At 31.1% G+C, this 17,431-nt stretch overlaps 1 protein-coding gene across 2 annotated transcripts in view; it reads right to left on the reverse strand.

Moving 5' to 3' along the window:
* LOC129983691 (protein enabled-like) overlaps positions 1 to 17,431 on the reverse strand; it is a 66,105-nt gene that overhangs the window by 47,576 nt on the left and 1,098 nt on the right. The window contains exon 1 of one of the 2 annotated variants that reach the window (XM_056093277.1): positions 5,566 to 5,660. The exons of the other annotated variant lie outside the window; for it this stretch is intronic. Within the exon in view, the coding sequence (XP_055949252.1) occupies positions 5,566 to 5,630 (65 nt within the window). The 5' untranslated portion in view covers positions 5,631 to 5,660. Of the gene's footprint in view, positions 1 to 5,565; positions 5,661 to 17,431 lie in introns of those variants that run through there. 2 annotated transcript variants of the gene reach the window in all.

A 17,431-nucleotide genomic window follows, 5' to 3' on the forward strand; every position in this document is an offset into this window, starting at 1 on the left:
ACCACCTGTAGCACAGTCAGGCTAGATAACATTTCATGATTTTACCACCTACAATCGTTACTGGCGCTTTACCAAGAGTCAATGGCTCTAGGATATATGATATTAGTTTCCCTTCCAACATCAAATCTAACTTTCATTGTAACATAAACGCACAAATATTGGGTCCCGGTTCTTGCACTTGATTACACTGAAGAAATAGACATTATTAAAGATAACTGTACGATAGCTGCCGGTAAATGGAATCCAATAAGTTGCTTTATTCCACTAGAAAACGCGAAAAACGGATATAACGGTAATTATATACTCTAATTATAAGAGTATATAACAGTAATTATATACTCTAACAACACAAGACAGAAAATCGATAAATAAAAAAAAAGTAAATAAATAACAGTTCTGAGCATAACAACCAAAAATTTCGCAATGCGATCAACACTCCAAAGACAGAATTAATTATCGTGTTGGTACCTCGGTTTTTATAGTCTCCCACAAAATGTAACATCACATAGAATTCTCTAAAATAATCCTCAGCTATCTCTTTCTAATAGATATAAGGTCATAATTCTTGTATTCTCCAGAATCTTTACTTTCGTCACCAAGATCAGAGGTCATTGACAATTAAGAATGGCTGTAAATCTCTCTCTTTAGCGATTATACTAACATAGCACGTATATTACAATACAGAGTAGTAACAACATTTTATGCAAATTTTCATGATTTGTAAATTCTCCATTATAGCATTATTTCAAACATTGATCCATAATTTATTTCTACACATTGTTCAGTTTATGTAACACATACCCGTTTCTTTTTAGATTTACCCAAAAATTCTTTGGTATTAATTTCTTTAAAAAAATTATTTCCTTTTTAGAAATTAAAATCCAAGCTTTCCCTCCCTCAATTAAAAAAAAAAAAAATTGTGCGGGAAAAAATACAAAAAATAAAGAAAGAAAGAAATAATTCATACTAAAAAAGACGAATCTGATTGACAGAAATGGATATTGTATGTGCATCAACCAAGGAATTTCAATGGCAATGACCGTATCAAAAAAAATCAAGACAACTGTAAGTCTACATACAGCTTATAAAAATGCTGTCAGGATCATTCACCTGTTTTCAGCTTGTTTATTACGAGCTCAGAGCTTCAACTGAACAAACTGAAAGTCTACTGAACGCTAGAATATTGCACCCAAACGTGTTAATAGCAGAATGCATTCTTTTGGCTCTAATGCATCTGCTTTCAAACAGCTGAAATATTCACGCACTGTAAAGAATGAGGTGAAAATTGCAAAGTCTTATGAAATATTATGCAAAGCTCAACCATTCGTCAGTAAAAATGCGATATATCGAAGTTTGTTTTACAGAACAAGTAGGGGAGGGGGGATACGGGGATACAGTGCAAAAACTCCTGCTCTGGCTACCCATTTCCTCAATGACGAGGATTTAATTTAACAACCAAACGGGAATGATTTTATGAACGGGAAATATTTTTGAAGATAAAATCAAAATTGAATTTTACAATACCACAAGGACATATTACTACGTTTTCTCTTCATAAAACTAAATTAGAATACAACTTGTACAAAATATGAAGAAATGTAAAATATAGGTTTTTTTAAAGGCATCTGTCTAATCACATATAATTATTTAATATATAACGTTCTTTATTTGTTTCAGAAGTATTTATTTTATATTTTAGAATTCTTATAAATTCAAATCCATTAGATTTAATTTTTACAAAAGACACAATAATTTCAAAAAAAAAATATTTTCAAAAATCAATAAAATTACGTGCTAATTTAACAATGAAATGTCACGGACAGAAATTTCACGGCCCTTCACCACTAACTGCCATTTCGAAAAAATATTTCTATTCTTATCCATTAAAATAGACCGAAAGAAATTTCTCTACTGAAGATGAAGGATATGCTGTCAGAATTATTGAACACTACAATTATGAAGTTAGTTTAATTACATTAACGTTTCGTTTTAAAGCAATATTACGGCTATTTTATAACAAACCTAAAACTTTTGAACCGCGATCAGATGACGAAGAACACCTAAGCGGGCACCTCCTTCTCCAAACGTCCACACCACACCAGCGGGAGGACGTAGGGTCCCAACGAATTTAACGTGCACCAGACTCACACAACGGTTCTTCGGTGGAATCGGGTCTCGAACATAAAACCCTCCGACTATAATTTTGAAAGTAAAACTTTCTTTCAGTAGAAAAGCTTTCGTTCCCACGCACTCGTATGCACTTTTTCACGGTCTCAAATATATGAACGTAGAAAAGTAAAGCCGTCATTTAAGACAAATAAACTAGCAGGAGGGGTCTTCTCGAAACTTGCTTGCGTATTCTTTCTTAAAAGAACTATAAAAATTGTAGATCTTGAATAAGATTGTGAGTACCACGAGTGTTCAGGTTTCCCGCACATGAGCGTTTCATGTTTCATAATGTAATAATAATAATAAAGAAACATTTTTTGCATTATGTATGCATCATGAACATTTTTTTCTAGACCGACTGAAACCAAAATTCAACAGAGAACTATACTTTTAAAAATAAGATCACATACCAAATTTTATTTCCCTTGCATTTTTGAGTTGTCATGTTTACATGCATGCGAATGTATGGACTGACAGACGGTCGAACTACTTATGTATTTGGTCTACACTTTAGTTTTGTAATTACCGTGTTCACTTGCCCTCTGAGAGACAGATAAACAAATCCCCTGTCAATGGACCCGTCCAAAATTTGATAGAAATATACACATTTGCCATTAAAAAAAACAGCAGGCCAAATTTCACCCGTCTAATTCAAAACATATTTGAATGATCGTGTTCACAAGAATGTTTTCTTTCTGAACGCAAAAAATTTTGAAATGTGGAGTCAAACATTTCGAATTTTCTGCCGATTACAATATTTTTCTTTTTGCATTTTGGACCTTATACGAATCCGAATTTCCTACACGACGCTATTTGGAATCACTACTGAAAAATCAAGCCATTTTCAGCTGATTATACATTTTTTCAAATGATAACACTTATTATAATCGGCATCGTCAAAAATTTTATATCTTTATAAACATCCTTACTCTTAAAATGTATCCTATTCTCGGGCGCAGTCATTTTTCGCCAGCTGACGGAAAATGCAAAGCAGCGTATCAACAAACAATCCTTTGTCCGTCATTAACCCAACCACCGACACAGAAAACGACCTTGGACGGTGATTCCCCCGAGGCTGAAAGCATGAGTAATAACCGCCACGGAAAAACACATCACTGTCTCTCGCATGCGCGCACACCACCGTGGTGCAATCCCCCATACGCCCATACATTTCGATTACCAGGTGGGAAGCTAAGTTGGTTTCGACCCGCAAAACAAATAAAAGAAACCATGTGCCATTTATTGCTAGCTCGTAATTAGAAGGCGGGGGGGGGGGGACAGATAGGAAAATCCTGAATTTATTCACATAACAATACTATTGTATCTTCTATAAAAAGGGCCCATACATTTCAACAGAGGATTAAAAAAATATAAGCTCAGAGAATTAAAATACAATTGGTTCTCTCAAATAAGAACTAAGCTAGTTTTCGTTTCATCCATAAACAAGGATTGCCAAAAACTCGAGGTCTATTTACAAAAGATAGCACCCAAATAAACGTGTTACAAATACTTCATATTAAACATAAAAAATCAAAAGTTTACAGATGCTTGAATCGAGACCCGAGCATGCTAATTCAATTAAGACTCTAACACAAACATATATTATTAAATACCAAAAAAAAAAAACACAACATGACAGTGAAATATAATAAGATAAAAGAAATGAAATGTTAAAATACAAAATGAATATAAAAATATGAAAGCAAAAGTTCTATCATAAACCGATTAAAAGAGGCAGTCTTTTCCCACTACAAGAGAATGTCCGAACATTCTGGAAACGAGAAATACCACTCTACGGGTTGACTTCCGATCCCCAGCCCCCTTCTTAACAGTTACGGAAAAAAGTTTCGTATTTAATGTCCAATTTTAAAAGTATTTTCATTTAGGAAACATTCCATTACTTTTTGTTTATTTGAAAACGTTTTAATTAAACAAACCAATCTATATTACCTCACAGAGTATTTTTTGGGGATTATCTCTCAACAACAACAACAAAAAACATTTCCGGCAACAATTGGATATGGCGCTCTCATTTCGTTAATGACTGTCAACACTGAATCTAGATTATCAGAAATTTTTTTTCTAAGCATCGATAGCGAATTCCTATCTCACCCGAATAAGTGTTTTTTCGCTGGAACTTAAGTTGGCAACAATTCTTTTCTTTATCATTATTATGATAACAACCTTATCCGCTACCAATGCAACACACATGCACCACAAAACAACAAATTAATTCTTGCAATCATGATACCGGGTACATTAATTAATGCATTATGAGCGCGTAGTTTTATTGAAGTAGTGAAAACATATCACAAATCACAGTCTTTTAAGTAGCTCTTTACAGTTCTTAACTATATTTTAATATCTCTTCTTACGCTCCTTTTTCATGAAAACAGCACTTCGAATCATTTTTATTAAGATATTAGTGGCATTTTGACAACTGCAACTGCTGATAGTATAAAAATGCATAAAATAAGCCTTTGTCGTTTGATAAAAAATAGTTTTTCATTGGAAATTGTCACTTATTAAAAGTAATGCAATCATCTTTCTATCAAGGTGGAACATACTAATGAATGATGTTCTAAAATATAACCAGAATGCCAACTATAGTTGCATGGGCATATAGACATTGCACCAATAGCAATCCCTAACACAACAGGTTTTGTATAACGCTTTAATTATTTCTGGAAAATGTGAAACCTTAGAGTTTTATTTTTTATAAGACAATCCCCAAACGCTGTTTTGGAATGGTTCCTTGTAGCAATCTATATTGTAAAAAGCAGGGAAGTTTAATTCGTTGCACACGAAAGTGTGCACATGATTGTAATATGATAGTGATCACAAGAACAAGCACTAAATTCTTGTGAACAACCAATGATAGATCGTACATTTACGAAAAAATAAAGATGATTAAGAACAATAATTCTAAATAATAAATAGTTCCAGATAAACATAAATCGCCAAAGCCAACAGTTAGAAATAATGTTTTTCAACGATTGTGATAAAAATAATAGTGATATACGAAAAAAAAAAATTACTAAATAAAAGTTACTAGACTAAACTAAACTAAATAAAAGTTACTAGAATAATAATAATAAAAAAAAAAATAATGAAAAATGAAGTCTAAGCACAGGATAAAGAATAGTCTTATTTGAAGCTAGCAAATTTTAAATACACTTTCCATAACAACCAAAACACCTATAAAAAGACATCTTCCATTAAATTTCGGCTATTAAAAATTCACCAATACGATCGAGAATTGACAAATCACAAGACCACTTATAACGCCACGGATCAAGGATATGGGTTTTATGAAGACCACACCACCATTAAAATGCAACCCTATTTACGCCAATTCTTTGAAAGGTTTTCATTCTGAGCAAGGTCTCGACTCACCTGCACTGAGCAGAAGTTCTGTTGCTCACACAACTTCCCGTGAGCACAGGCACGCAGCAGAACATAGCGACGACTGCGAACAATACTCCTCTTCAATCAACTTCCCATGACGAGATGAGATCGAAAGTGGGCGCCGGACAGTGGGGCATCCACATGGAACAGCGATGCTCATTGCGCAGCCGGACGGAGCATCAGGGAAAGGGGAATGAATGAAAAGGGGGGCGTTGCCCTCTCCCAGTCTATAATTTTGTGTTGTTGGCGCGTGGAGAAGAATGAAATGACTCGGGCCCACTCCAGCAGTCGGCCACTGGGGCACCCATCTCAGGCTAGGACAACGATGTCCTGAAGGAAAATTAGTTAGCATTCTCCGGTATTTTGGAAGGGGAGGATGATTTGGGGCGTCTTTATCTAAGATGTTGCATCTCACATTACAGAAAAAAAATACACGAGAACATTTTTCGTGTCAAAATAAGTTCATGCGATAAATCGGTTCGAAATGACGAGGTCCTTCCCCAAACAGCCCTCGTGTTGCTTTGAAACAGAACGTTAATATAACTAAACTTCATATAAATTATAGCTTAAAAATGAATGATGGCTATTGTTATTACAGAAATAATGTATATTTTCAAAGTGAAATATAAGATTTTTGTAAAGGGAAAAATATTTTAAATAAAAAATTAGTTTTTACTTTCTTGTATATAACTTATACAAAGTGTAGCAATCGTAAAAATATCAGACGCTCACATTCTGAGAAAACTCATCTGTTACAACTTCTTGCTCTTCGAAAAATCCACTTTATTAACTCGCCTTCTTCTCTATCTGTCTGTCTGTGCAAATTTTGAAATCCATTTTAAAATAACTTCCCGACAAGATAGAGACTTGAAACTCCAATTATTTCAAACCTAATGGGTTTTATTTCAACAATTCGCTTTAAATGTCTTCAAATCTGTCTAAAAAAAATAGCTCAGAAATAGATGACAATGCAATAATAACTCATTTCCTTGTTTGTTACGATTCGATTAAAAACTTTTATTGCTGACAGATGGCGCACAGCAAAATCGTCAGCTCATCGGGAATTTAATTCAAAATCGACCCCAAAATTTCACACACGCAAGACTAAAAGGCAGAAAATAATTATTTAAATAAAAAAAATTAATATGCCATATTTTAAAAATGAATTGACAAGTCTAAATTAATTCCTCCTATTTTATATTTTTTTGTCCATTTTAAAAACATGTTATGCTAAAAAATTTATTTATTTAAATATTTTGAATAACGTCAGTTCCTGACCACTATTACTCAAAAACTGATTGGGCCAGACAGATTAAATCTGTATGTGGCCCTAACACAAAACAGCAAATTTCCATCGAATTTTGGACCAAATCTGTCAATGTGTTGACCGTCAGCCAATCTGAACATTCGCACATTTGTGAACGTGTAGTTTATACAATAGCTTAGATAAATGAAATTTAGTATATAGTATTGACACCAGAGCTGTAGGTTTGTAACAAATTTTACTCCTAACGCATCAAAAAACTTTGGGACTAATTTACTTCATTATAATACGAAGTAAAAGACGCAGCATATTGTTTAGTAAACGAGAAAATGGAGGGGAGAGTAATCTTTCTACTAATTTCACATACACGATGAATTTAGGAAAGAAAAATAAAATCCAATGTCTGTTTTTGCCATAAAACTGCCACTTTATGATCATTTCAAAACTCAAAGAAATTATGCATGGATGAAAACGAGTTGAAGATTAAAGGAAAAAGATTACTTCACAAGGCTGCTCTAAAAAAATTGCTTGTTTTTGCCAGAAAAATTTAAAAGCAAAAAATTTTCCCAACGAAGTATAAATTTAGCAAATAAAAATAGGACAATTTGCTGACTTTCTGAACTATCTACAATAGAAAGACGTGAGTCCCTGATGAGTGATCCCCTGATATTTAAATACACGAAAGAGAAAATATGCTTCATAAGCGAATCCCCCCCCCTCATTAATTTGCCATACGCATATTTTAACATTTTCTTTTCCTTTCTTTCAGAAAAAAATAAAAAATAAAAATGAATACAACAGAGCTAACATTAAGCCGTGAAGGAGTACTTTTTTGTCTCCTATATATTATATCTTGGTGGTAATATAAAATGATGGGCGTATATATGGTTTCGAGTTCAAGATAGTTCGGTACATGTACTTTTAAAACCAAGAAACAAATGTTACTACAGAATCAAATTTGTGCTTTTCTCTCTCTCTCTCTTTTCGATAGTAAATAGATCTATTTTTGTAGCAGTCATTTTGGTAAACCCATGCTTCCTCAAAAGTCGCAGGGCCGAGGTGACCTGGTGGAAAGGTCTCGGCTTTGGAACGTTCAGGGTTTCAGGCTCGAGACCCAATTACTTCGATGAACCGTCGTGTAAACGGGTCTAGTGCACGTTAAACCTGTCGTGGCCAAGCGTCCTCCCGCTAGTGTGGTATGGAAATTTGAAGAGGGGTGCCAACTCATGTGTCGTCCTCGTCACCTGACCGCAGTTCAAACTTACCAGGTCCGTCCCAAAATAGCCTTAGTGCTGCTTTAAAACAGGACGTTTTAATATAACTAAACTAACCCTCAAAAGTCGGAAGTATTTTCATTTATCTCTTGTTAAATAGTTTTCATATAAGATCCTATAAACTGTTCTGCATTGAATAACATACTTCGGCAAAAGCAGGTGAAGCATTGTGTTTTTTTAAAGACTTTTTTTTTCTTGTAAATCTTGGTTTGTTATTTTATTTATTGTTGCTACAGATGTATTTAAATATTTTGCGAATGATTTCTGTGCCTGCTGATATTTTCTTGTTATCAAAATTTCATTTTAGAAATATTTGAAATTGTACATCCTTTCCTCAGATATTCGTTTGGTATCTTCTTTCCAAGTAAAAGTAATGACAAACTTTGTTTCCTTTTCTATTATATAGTTTTATTTATTTTGAACTTAAAAATTGTAATACCATGTGTTTCATATCGTATTTGAATTATGGAATAGAAATATTTATCTTCCGAAAGCGCAAAAACACACCCTTCAATCAAATAGCTTGCTTAAATGCGGCATTTTGAAGAAAAAATAAATTGAAAAGGAGAAGATGACTTTTCACAGATCAAATAATAAATCGTTGCCAGAAATTGTTATTGCAAAAGATTTGCCTTTTTTCAATAAATTCTTTGCTTAAATCGTTCTAAAAATGTGTAAATACCCTCTGCAGTAAGTTCCCCGAAGAAGAATAGCGTGCTCATGGCTGTAACGTGCTTCTTAGATAAAACAACATAAAAATGCAAGTTTACAATTTGGTTCAATTAAAATAAAAAAACTCTCCTTATTATCAGGCTGCTTCACACACTCAAAAATACATTTACACACGAAATGTTTATCCCTTACATGAATATCTTACTTAAGTCTGGAATGAGTGTATTATAAACTGAAAATCAAAATCGATTGCTACAATTTTTAAGCCCCATCAGAAGTTGTCGTTAACCACAGTAACGATTCCACTTCGTTTTAAGACGAATAAACAAAAACAGTTCACTGAACTGATTTGACATCACACGACGATCTGATAGCAGGAGCATAACCACAGGAGTCAATGAATCATCTTACAAATTTATGATGACAATGGAGAAATGGGCGAGTTATTCTTCCTCCAAATCGTAAATCTGATGGGGAAAAATAGTCTTGTAAAGAAATACGTTGAATAACAAAGCTCAATGAGAGCTTTATAGCTTTAAACAAGCAGCCAATACTCATTTTATATATATATATATATACCATAAATCATCTTCCAAGATTTCTTTAAGGAAAAAATTATAATCAGAAATTAAATGCAATAGAATTTGGCATTTAATGCAAATCGGAATTCATTTCCTTGAATGCATCCGTTCTGAGGAAGCAGTTCGAATATGTTGATACGATAACGAAGAGAGGTGGGTAGATCAAAACACAGATTTAATATCTGTAGTGTAGACGCCTATCAACTCAAACAAGAGATGACCGGTCTGTGCTCTCAGAAACATGTCACTCACAAATGCAATGACTTAAATACATCACATTGAATGAGTGATTTTGGGACTCTAAGTGTCATTCTGAGTCCAATGTTTGTTTCAATCGATTGGGAAAAACGCTGTCTCAAACGTAAACTCGACTTTCGGATATCATTAACAGCCTACCAAGGATTGCCCTCGCCAAGGCGATACATTTTTAAAAACGCCAAATTCACGCCAAAGGTTAATATTATAGTACGCGAATGCCATGCAAAGCGTTCTCTGGAATAACACTTTTGTTAAAGACAAAAGTTTTGGGGAGACCATTATCGTTTTTATTTAATACTAGCCGCCTTTGGCGACCAGCCGGTTCGCCAGTATTACCGCTCGCTACAATTTTCAATGAAACATTTTAAGTAACTGGTCTCTTGATAAATTCTCAAACAAAACATTTTTAATCTTCAAATTTTGATAGTCATACCAAACTTATACTGTTGTTTAGATCGTTTCGTTCAATTTACTCTATATATTTTCCTAATTTGTTGTCATTTCCGGTAAAACTTCAAATTTAATTTAAAGTGGAAATGATGAAATTGCAATTAATATAAAGATATTTTTTAATAAAACCAAGCGTTTTATTTTATTTATCATCTTTATTGTTATTTATTTATTATTATTATTATTGAATATGAGTATTGCAAACAGAATCGCTCGGTATTTAAGTCTTATGTGAACTACAAAATATTTTTCATAATTTATGTAATATCATAAACAATAATTCAACAAAAATTTCTCAGATTCAGCATAAAATTCAGTTTTTAGTTTTGCTTTCAAAAGGACTGAAATGAAATCAATAATAATATTTTGTTCCGGCCTATAAATATATTTCAAAAATTATGAAGTCTAAATTTAATGCAATAAGGTATCATATTCTGAGAAATATTCTGGACACACCAAATTTTAAATAAATGAATGAATGTTTCTATTTTCCAGGATCAACTAAGACTTATTTATAAAGTTTTGAATGTTAAAAATTTAGAAAAACTTAACATTTTCATAATCTTAGGCCAATTAATCTTGAGAAACCTGCGCGCTGATTGGCGTATTTTCTTTGAAGCGATCGACGAAAAATCTAAAATTATCCTTTTTTTATTGAATAGTGATATATAAATTTTCATAAATCAGTCAGTTTAAGTGATTGATTTAGTTGATTGGAAATTAACTCTTTATTTAAAATATTAGTGTTTCAAAAACATTTTGTTATTCGTGATTTCCACAGCAGAAGCTTTATGTAAAATCAAAAATTCGTTATTTATTAGAGCATTTATTGAATCAAGTTACATAAAATATAATCATTTTCCATTTAGACCATTTTAGCAGATCTGATTCTTACTAAAGGTTTACAAATTAGCTGTGTGGCCCTGATTTGAATAGATATCCTGTTCATATTAAACAAAACTTGCCTTAAAATAAAACTGATTTATTGGATTAATAATATAGAGAGTGTAAAAGATCATAAAATAATTTTTCTTGAATTTATTTTTTTAAAAAGATAATATTTCATATTTGTTTCATTTCCTACAAAAGCGAGCCGAAAATTATATTTTTGCAGATTTCATTTCCAAAAAGATTTAATTTATTTTTAGTTGGAGCTTTAATCAATGTGATGGCAACACTTTGAAAAAAGCTAATTTTTTCCCATGAATGCGAAACATGCTCGTGCAGCTTAAATTTTATTTTTATTTTGTACGAAAAAAATTGTTGAAAAATACAGTTAAAATATTTATTTAAAAATTCATTAAAAATAGAAATTTAATTTTAATTTTAAAACATTGGTATCATTTAAAAGATAAATTTTTTATCTTTAACTTCATGTAAAAATATTTTTTGTGCGGTAATATTTTCGGAAGTTATAGCAGAAACACGCCAAAATTCCGCTTAATTTTTAAATAAATAAAATTCTAATTAAAAATTCGAAAAAATAACCCCCAGGTGCACATTCCCGGCCTCCAAGGTGTACACGTGCCAAATTTGGTAGCTGTAGGTTGAATGGTCTGGCCTGTAGAGCGCCAACACACACACACACACACACACACACACACACACACACACACACACACACACACACACATTGAGCTTTATTATAAGCATAGATGAAATAATATATGAGAAACCAACATAAAAATGTGCGGCGATTTAATGCAAATGACGTGAATGACATTGCTTTGAAAACCTTATTGAGAAGAAATGATTTTCCTCTTATACATACATATTTAAAAAATGCAACTTAACTGACAATGCAGATCATTTTTTCAGCTACAAGTTCATATGAGTAATGATAATGCTTATTTATTGTTAGCATATTTTTAAGAAACACAAGCTCTTGAATGATATTGAAAATATAACTGCAGGGAAGCGTCATTTCAAGGAGCAATGGAAGACAAATAAAACTGTCTTAAAACATAGACTGCAAAAATGCCTCAAGACAGTCTTTAACGTTTTTGATACAGCGGATTATTAAATGAAATGAAGTAGTTTTTCTATACATGAAAAATAAAAAGCAAAACCAAAGAACTAGTTCTTGAGCCTCAACTCGATTGAGCTCATTTCTATTTTACATGAAAACTTAGGATCTCTGTATATCAATGATTATATGCCCACATCGCTACCTCTACCTACAAAAAAATAAAAAGTAAATAAAAATTTTACTTCTTCTACTATTATGTCGCCAATTATTTCTTGCACTTTGCAAACCGATTAGAATGCTTTATCAATAATGTGTAAAGATAATTTAGAATACTACTTTCTGATGTTTTTATAAGTTGTTATTTCATCAAAACCGGTCATTATGACAATGCGAATATTATTAATTTGACTGTCAAAGGCGACTAGTATGCATTAGATTAATTTAATCATATCAATAATTTTTGGAGAACTACATCTAATCTCAAAAAAGAGAGTATTATTTAAAATTAAACTCGCACAATAATGATAGAGCTCTCTAATGAATTAGCTATACTTCAAAGTGAAGAAATGAATTGGCGAAATCGGTTCAGTCGTTCAAGTCTCAGTTTGAATTCTTGGGTTGCTGAAGTTTTCTTCTACAATATCTCTCGAAATAGAAAAAGGAGGTGGAACAGAAGAACAGGTGGAAGCAACCACTGGAAACGTATTTAAAAGTAATGACCTTTTATATAAAAGCCAGAGAAATTGGACCAATGGTTGAGGTTTGGGAACTAGATCTTTATTTTTGTAAATTATTTTCAGATAGTCACTGAAGGTATCTAATCTATTATATTTAAAATAATCAGTAAAAAAGAACTATTCCCTATTCAGTCATTATACTGAATTCACCGATTTTTTATTTTATATAAAAACAAATGATCCATAGATATATCATTAGTGGTTTCCTGCAATCTACTGCTCTTCATTTTTGAGAAAAATCGGACAAACAAGACTTCATTGTACGTTCGTAATGGGGAAAAGTCTCAAATAAAGTTTCCCAGCCACAGAACAATTTTTATTTCATGCATAATTTTCGATATGGTCGTCGGCCCCTTACCTCCTCCATTTCAAGAGGTATTACAATAAAACTTTGGCAATCTGAATCCTCAGAACTGGACCGATTTTGCCAATTAATAAATTAATACCGTTAATATAGTAGGTGAGTAGCTGATCGTTGAATGTGGCAATTTTTTTTAATTGTTTCAAAAATCGAATTTAAACATCATTAATTAGCAAGAATGAATAGATAGCGCAATTCCTATTCCCTTTAGTTTTAATTCAGTTGTATTAACATTCCATTCTAAAGCAATGCTAGAGCTTTTTTGGGACAAACCTCGTAATTTTGAACAAAAGTCAAATGATGACGACACTTGAGCGGGCACCTCCACTTTAAATTTTTGCACCACACCAATGGGAGGACATTTGTCTCAGATGGATTTAACGTGCTCAAGACCAGCTTACACGCCGTTTCTTCGGTGGTAATGGCTCCCGAATCCGAAATCTTACCACCAGGCCACAGCAGCTCACAATGTTCAGTTTCACAGAACTGTAAAGAGAATCGACTATACATTTTGAATCTTTTTTTATTAATTGACTTGGTCCAAATTTTGATACAAATATGCAAATTTAATGTAAAGTAAGGAGATGCATGCAAACTTAATTCAATGATCTTTGGATTAAATTAGGGTCCCGCACTGAGCTATTTGGGAAAGGATCTCATAATTTTTAATCATAGTTATGCGATGAGACAAGTAACTTAATCTGTTAATCAAAGATATGCAGACATTAAATAACTTTCTTGTTTTTGTAACTTGAATTTTGAGTTTAAAACTTTCAAAAGTGTCGTTATTTTAATAGATTCGGTTGATTAAGAAATCTATTATTTCATCTTTCAGAAGATTTCTTAGAAAGCACCTGCTTTTAAATTAAATGACTCAGCTCATTTCTCACTTAATCATATTGCAAAATATACAAAGTGACACGGCACGAGATATATTCTTTAAAAATGCTCCAAGAAATAAGCAGCATCCATCAATTACATTGCGGCTTCATCAACACTCACACCAGACGTTTCGGGCCTATCTATTTTCGGCAAGCACATCCCGTCATAGCGGAAGATGGCCCTACATGTCCTCTTGTCGTCACACGCCATTACGTCACGGTGCCATTGGTAGATTTCGTCAACCCCCCCACCCCTCTCCTGGGGAAAAAAGGAAGAAAAACATACAAAAAAGAAAAATCCACCAAGGCTACTTTTGTTACCTTTGAAAGAAATTTACTGGAGCGTACAGATTACATGAAAATGGACAGAAATAAAGCTCGAGCTTGGATTATCCAATTTATCGTACAAGAGTTGCATATCAAAAACTAAAAATGGTTTCACACACACTGAAGAAGGAGAATAATCTTAGTAGTCTTAAATACAATAGATGCTTCAGTTTTGAGATTACCTGAAACTATCACCGTTATTTGAAATAAATGAAAAAAAAATTATTAAATGCGATTACCACAGCAAGTACTGTGAAAAAGATGAAGAAAGAAATGTATTTATAAAAATCACTGCACATGAAGTCAAATCCAAATCAACCGTAAAATTTCAAAACAATACTCATGTATTCATTTTGTATGAAAATTCCATTTTTTAATAAGCTTTTCATATTCATGTTTTCTATATTGATATATTTTTATTTCAATTCCTTCTTTTGCAAATTTACGGATAGAGCTTATAACAAATGTATCATCGACTCCTAAACGGTAGTTTGGAAAAATATTGAAGGCAAGAGAAAATTAGTTACACTTCTTCAACGTTTGTAACACAAAACTAATTTTAAAGAAATCCTCTTGCTTAACATAAAAAAAAAAGAAAATTGTAAGCAACAATTTTTGAATTGAATTTACTTTTAATTATTGATAATTTCGAATTGGGCTATATTTGAAAATTTTACTATACATCAATATTTAACAAGCATGTTACTTTATTATTTTCTAACCTTCGACTTAAGGTATAAATTTACTAGTGAAAATGGGACCATGGAAATTGCTTCATCTCTAATCAGATTGCTTTAAATAAAAGTTTGCAAAGCCTTGCCACTGAGAACTAAAATAAAAAATAAATGTATCTGAATAAATGATAATACTTTTGCTATAGTGATAAAAAAGTGTTCATATAAATTAAGTTTTTGCATTCTAATAAAGAAAGGAATGAAAAAATAAGGTAAAAATTTGTGAAACAATGCAGAAAAGAGAAATTAATAATCCAAATTGATTATTATTAATCTCCAAGTAGCCAATCTTTTATATTTATGTATTATCTATGACACATTTTATTTTCAGTACAGTGATTACAGGATACATACATAGCACCTGAAATAGATTGCTGCGTAATAGATTCATTTCACTCTTCTTGCTTAATTGAAGTAATCATATAACATATTTAATTAAAAATTAAGAAATGCATAACCATTGAACTTCAGATTAAAAATCTTTATCAAATATAAGAATACAGTTTAAAAATAATTACTTTTGCATAGATAATTAAACAATTATTCATCTTTATACAATCTAAATTATGTCTATACTTTTAAAACATCTTTTCATTGAAGAGAATATTTTTAAATAACCGCCATATAATACATTTGGCAGTTATAATCAAAGTCTATTCAGAATTTTTACCAAACAAAAATTAAATAATATTATTGAAAATATTCTTGCAATACCATAATGATAAAAAATGTTGAATAAAACATTCTAATCTATATCAAGAACTTTAGAGCTTTTATTTTCAAACAGTTTTCTTTTCTGCATAAAATCAATGTGCTATAAATATTATGTATTGAAGCAAATAATAAAATGTAAAACTTACAAATTGATACAATGGTTTTAAGAAGTTTCCAATAAAAAATATACACTAAATTTCTTTGATGAAGAAAAATTTTGTATGAACATTACATAAAATTCATTTGTTTTATTATTTTCATTATCTAGGATATAAATATCTTGTTATTAGATGTAGAGTTTATTATCCTAAAGTTTCAAGTGATTTAATTTTTAATTGAGTAATTTATTCGATGTTATGTGTAAATAAAAATCCTACTATTAACTAAAAAAATACTGTTTTGAAATAATTTATTAAAATACCATAATTAATAAATATCACACAACAGATTATAAAATATGAATTTCGAATGCCTCAAACTCTGCAGATTAAAATTCAAAATACAGGTCAAGTTTAATTTATATTACTTATACATGAGTAAAAAATGTTGGTTCCTCCCTTCATATCTACAGATTTCTGATAATATCAGAAGTTACACATAAAACCAGTTTGCAATTTATAAACTAAAATGCAACTAAAGATTTTAAGAAAAAGTAAGAAAAAGTCTTATCTTTTTTTTTTTTTTTTTTCCCCCAAGAATCACATAATAGAATTTCAAGCATTCTTTGATTTCTCTTCAGCATTAAAACTGAATATATGCTAATCAAAATTTAAATATTGAAGGCCTTATTTTTAAATAATTTCAAGCAAAACATTTCATGTTCAATACTTCTATATGAAACATAAAATATGCACTCTGTTTCCTTTAACTACATAAAACAAAACTGTGTAAGTATGATTATTATTTTTTTTTAAAAAATACAAAAATAAATGCAGATCTGTATATAAAAAGTATTTATTATCATACTTATAAAGGAAACTGAATTTCTCTTTTAAACAAACTTCAAACATACAAAGTAAAATGATAAATTCTTAGAAAGGCTTTTGTTAATGACAACAGAAAAAAAGTATGTAGTGGCATATAAAAAAAGAAATGTAAAAGTTCTGATAAGAAAATAAAATGGTATAGAAAATTATATAGCATGCAAAAAAATAAATAATAATTAGTAATTTTCATTAAATTAAGATCAAATTAAACTACATATGTAATTTATATTGTTCTATCTGATTAAAGAAAATGTGAAATAATTATAATGTAGGTGTTTTTTTTTGCCAATATATATTTAAAAAAAAAGGAAAGAAAGAAAGAAATACAGCCAAGATGCAATTTCAAATAAGTTTATCATTCTCAGATGTTTTAAATACAGATTATTTTGCATATGACTCACATTCAAGTTATGTTTATTCATGTGAAAAGAGTTTTGATTATCATTCTATAAAATATATGTTCTTGAATCACAATAAAAAGATAATGTGTCTGAAATTTACAAATTAAAACAAAGCAAATTTCTAAAAACTCACTAGCAATATAATAATCAGTAAATTCTGATCACAAAAGCATGTGTCATCTATTATATTATATTTGTTTTCCTGATAAAAAAGCACTCTTATTAATAAATATTAAGAAGGCATA

The sequence above is a fragment of the Argiope bruennichi genome, chromosome 9, assembly GCF_947563725.1.
Source record: "Argiope bruennichi chromosome 9, qqArgBrue1.1, whole genome shotgun sequence".
Classification (NCBI taxonomy): domain Eukaryota; kingdom Metazoa; phylum Arthropoda; class Arachnida; order Araneae; family Araneidae; genus Argiope; species Argiope bruennichi.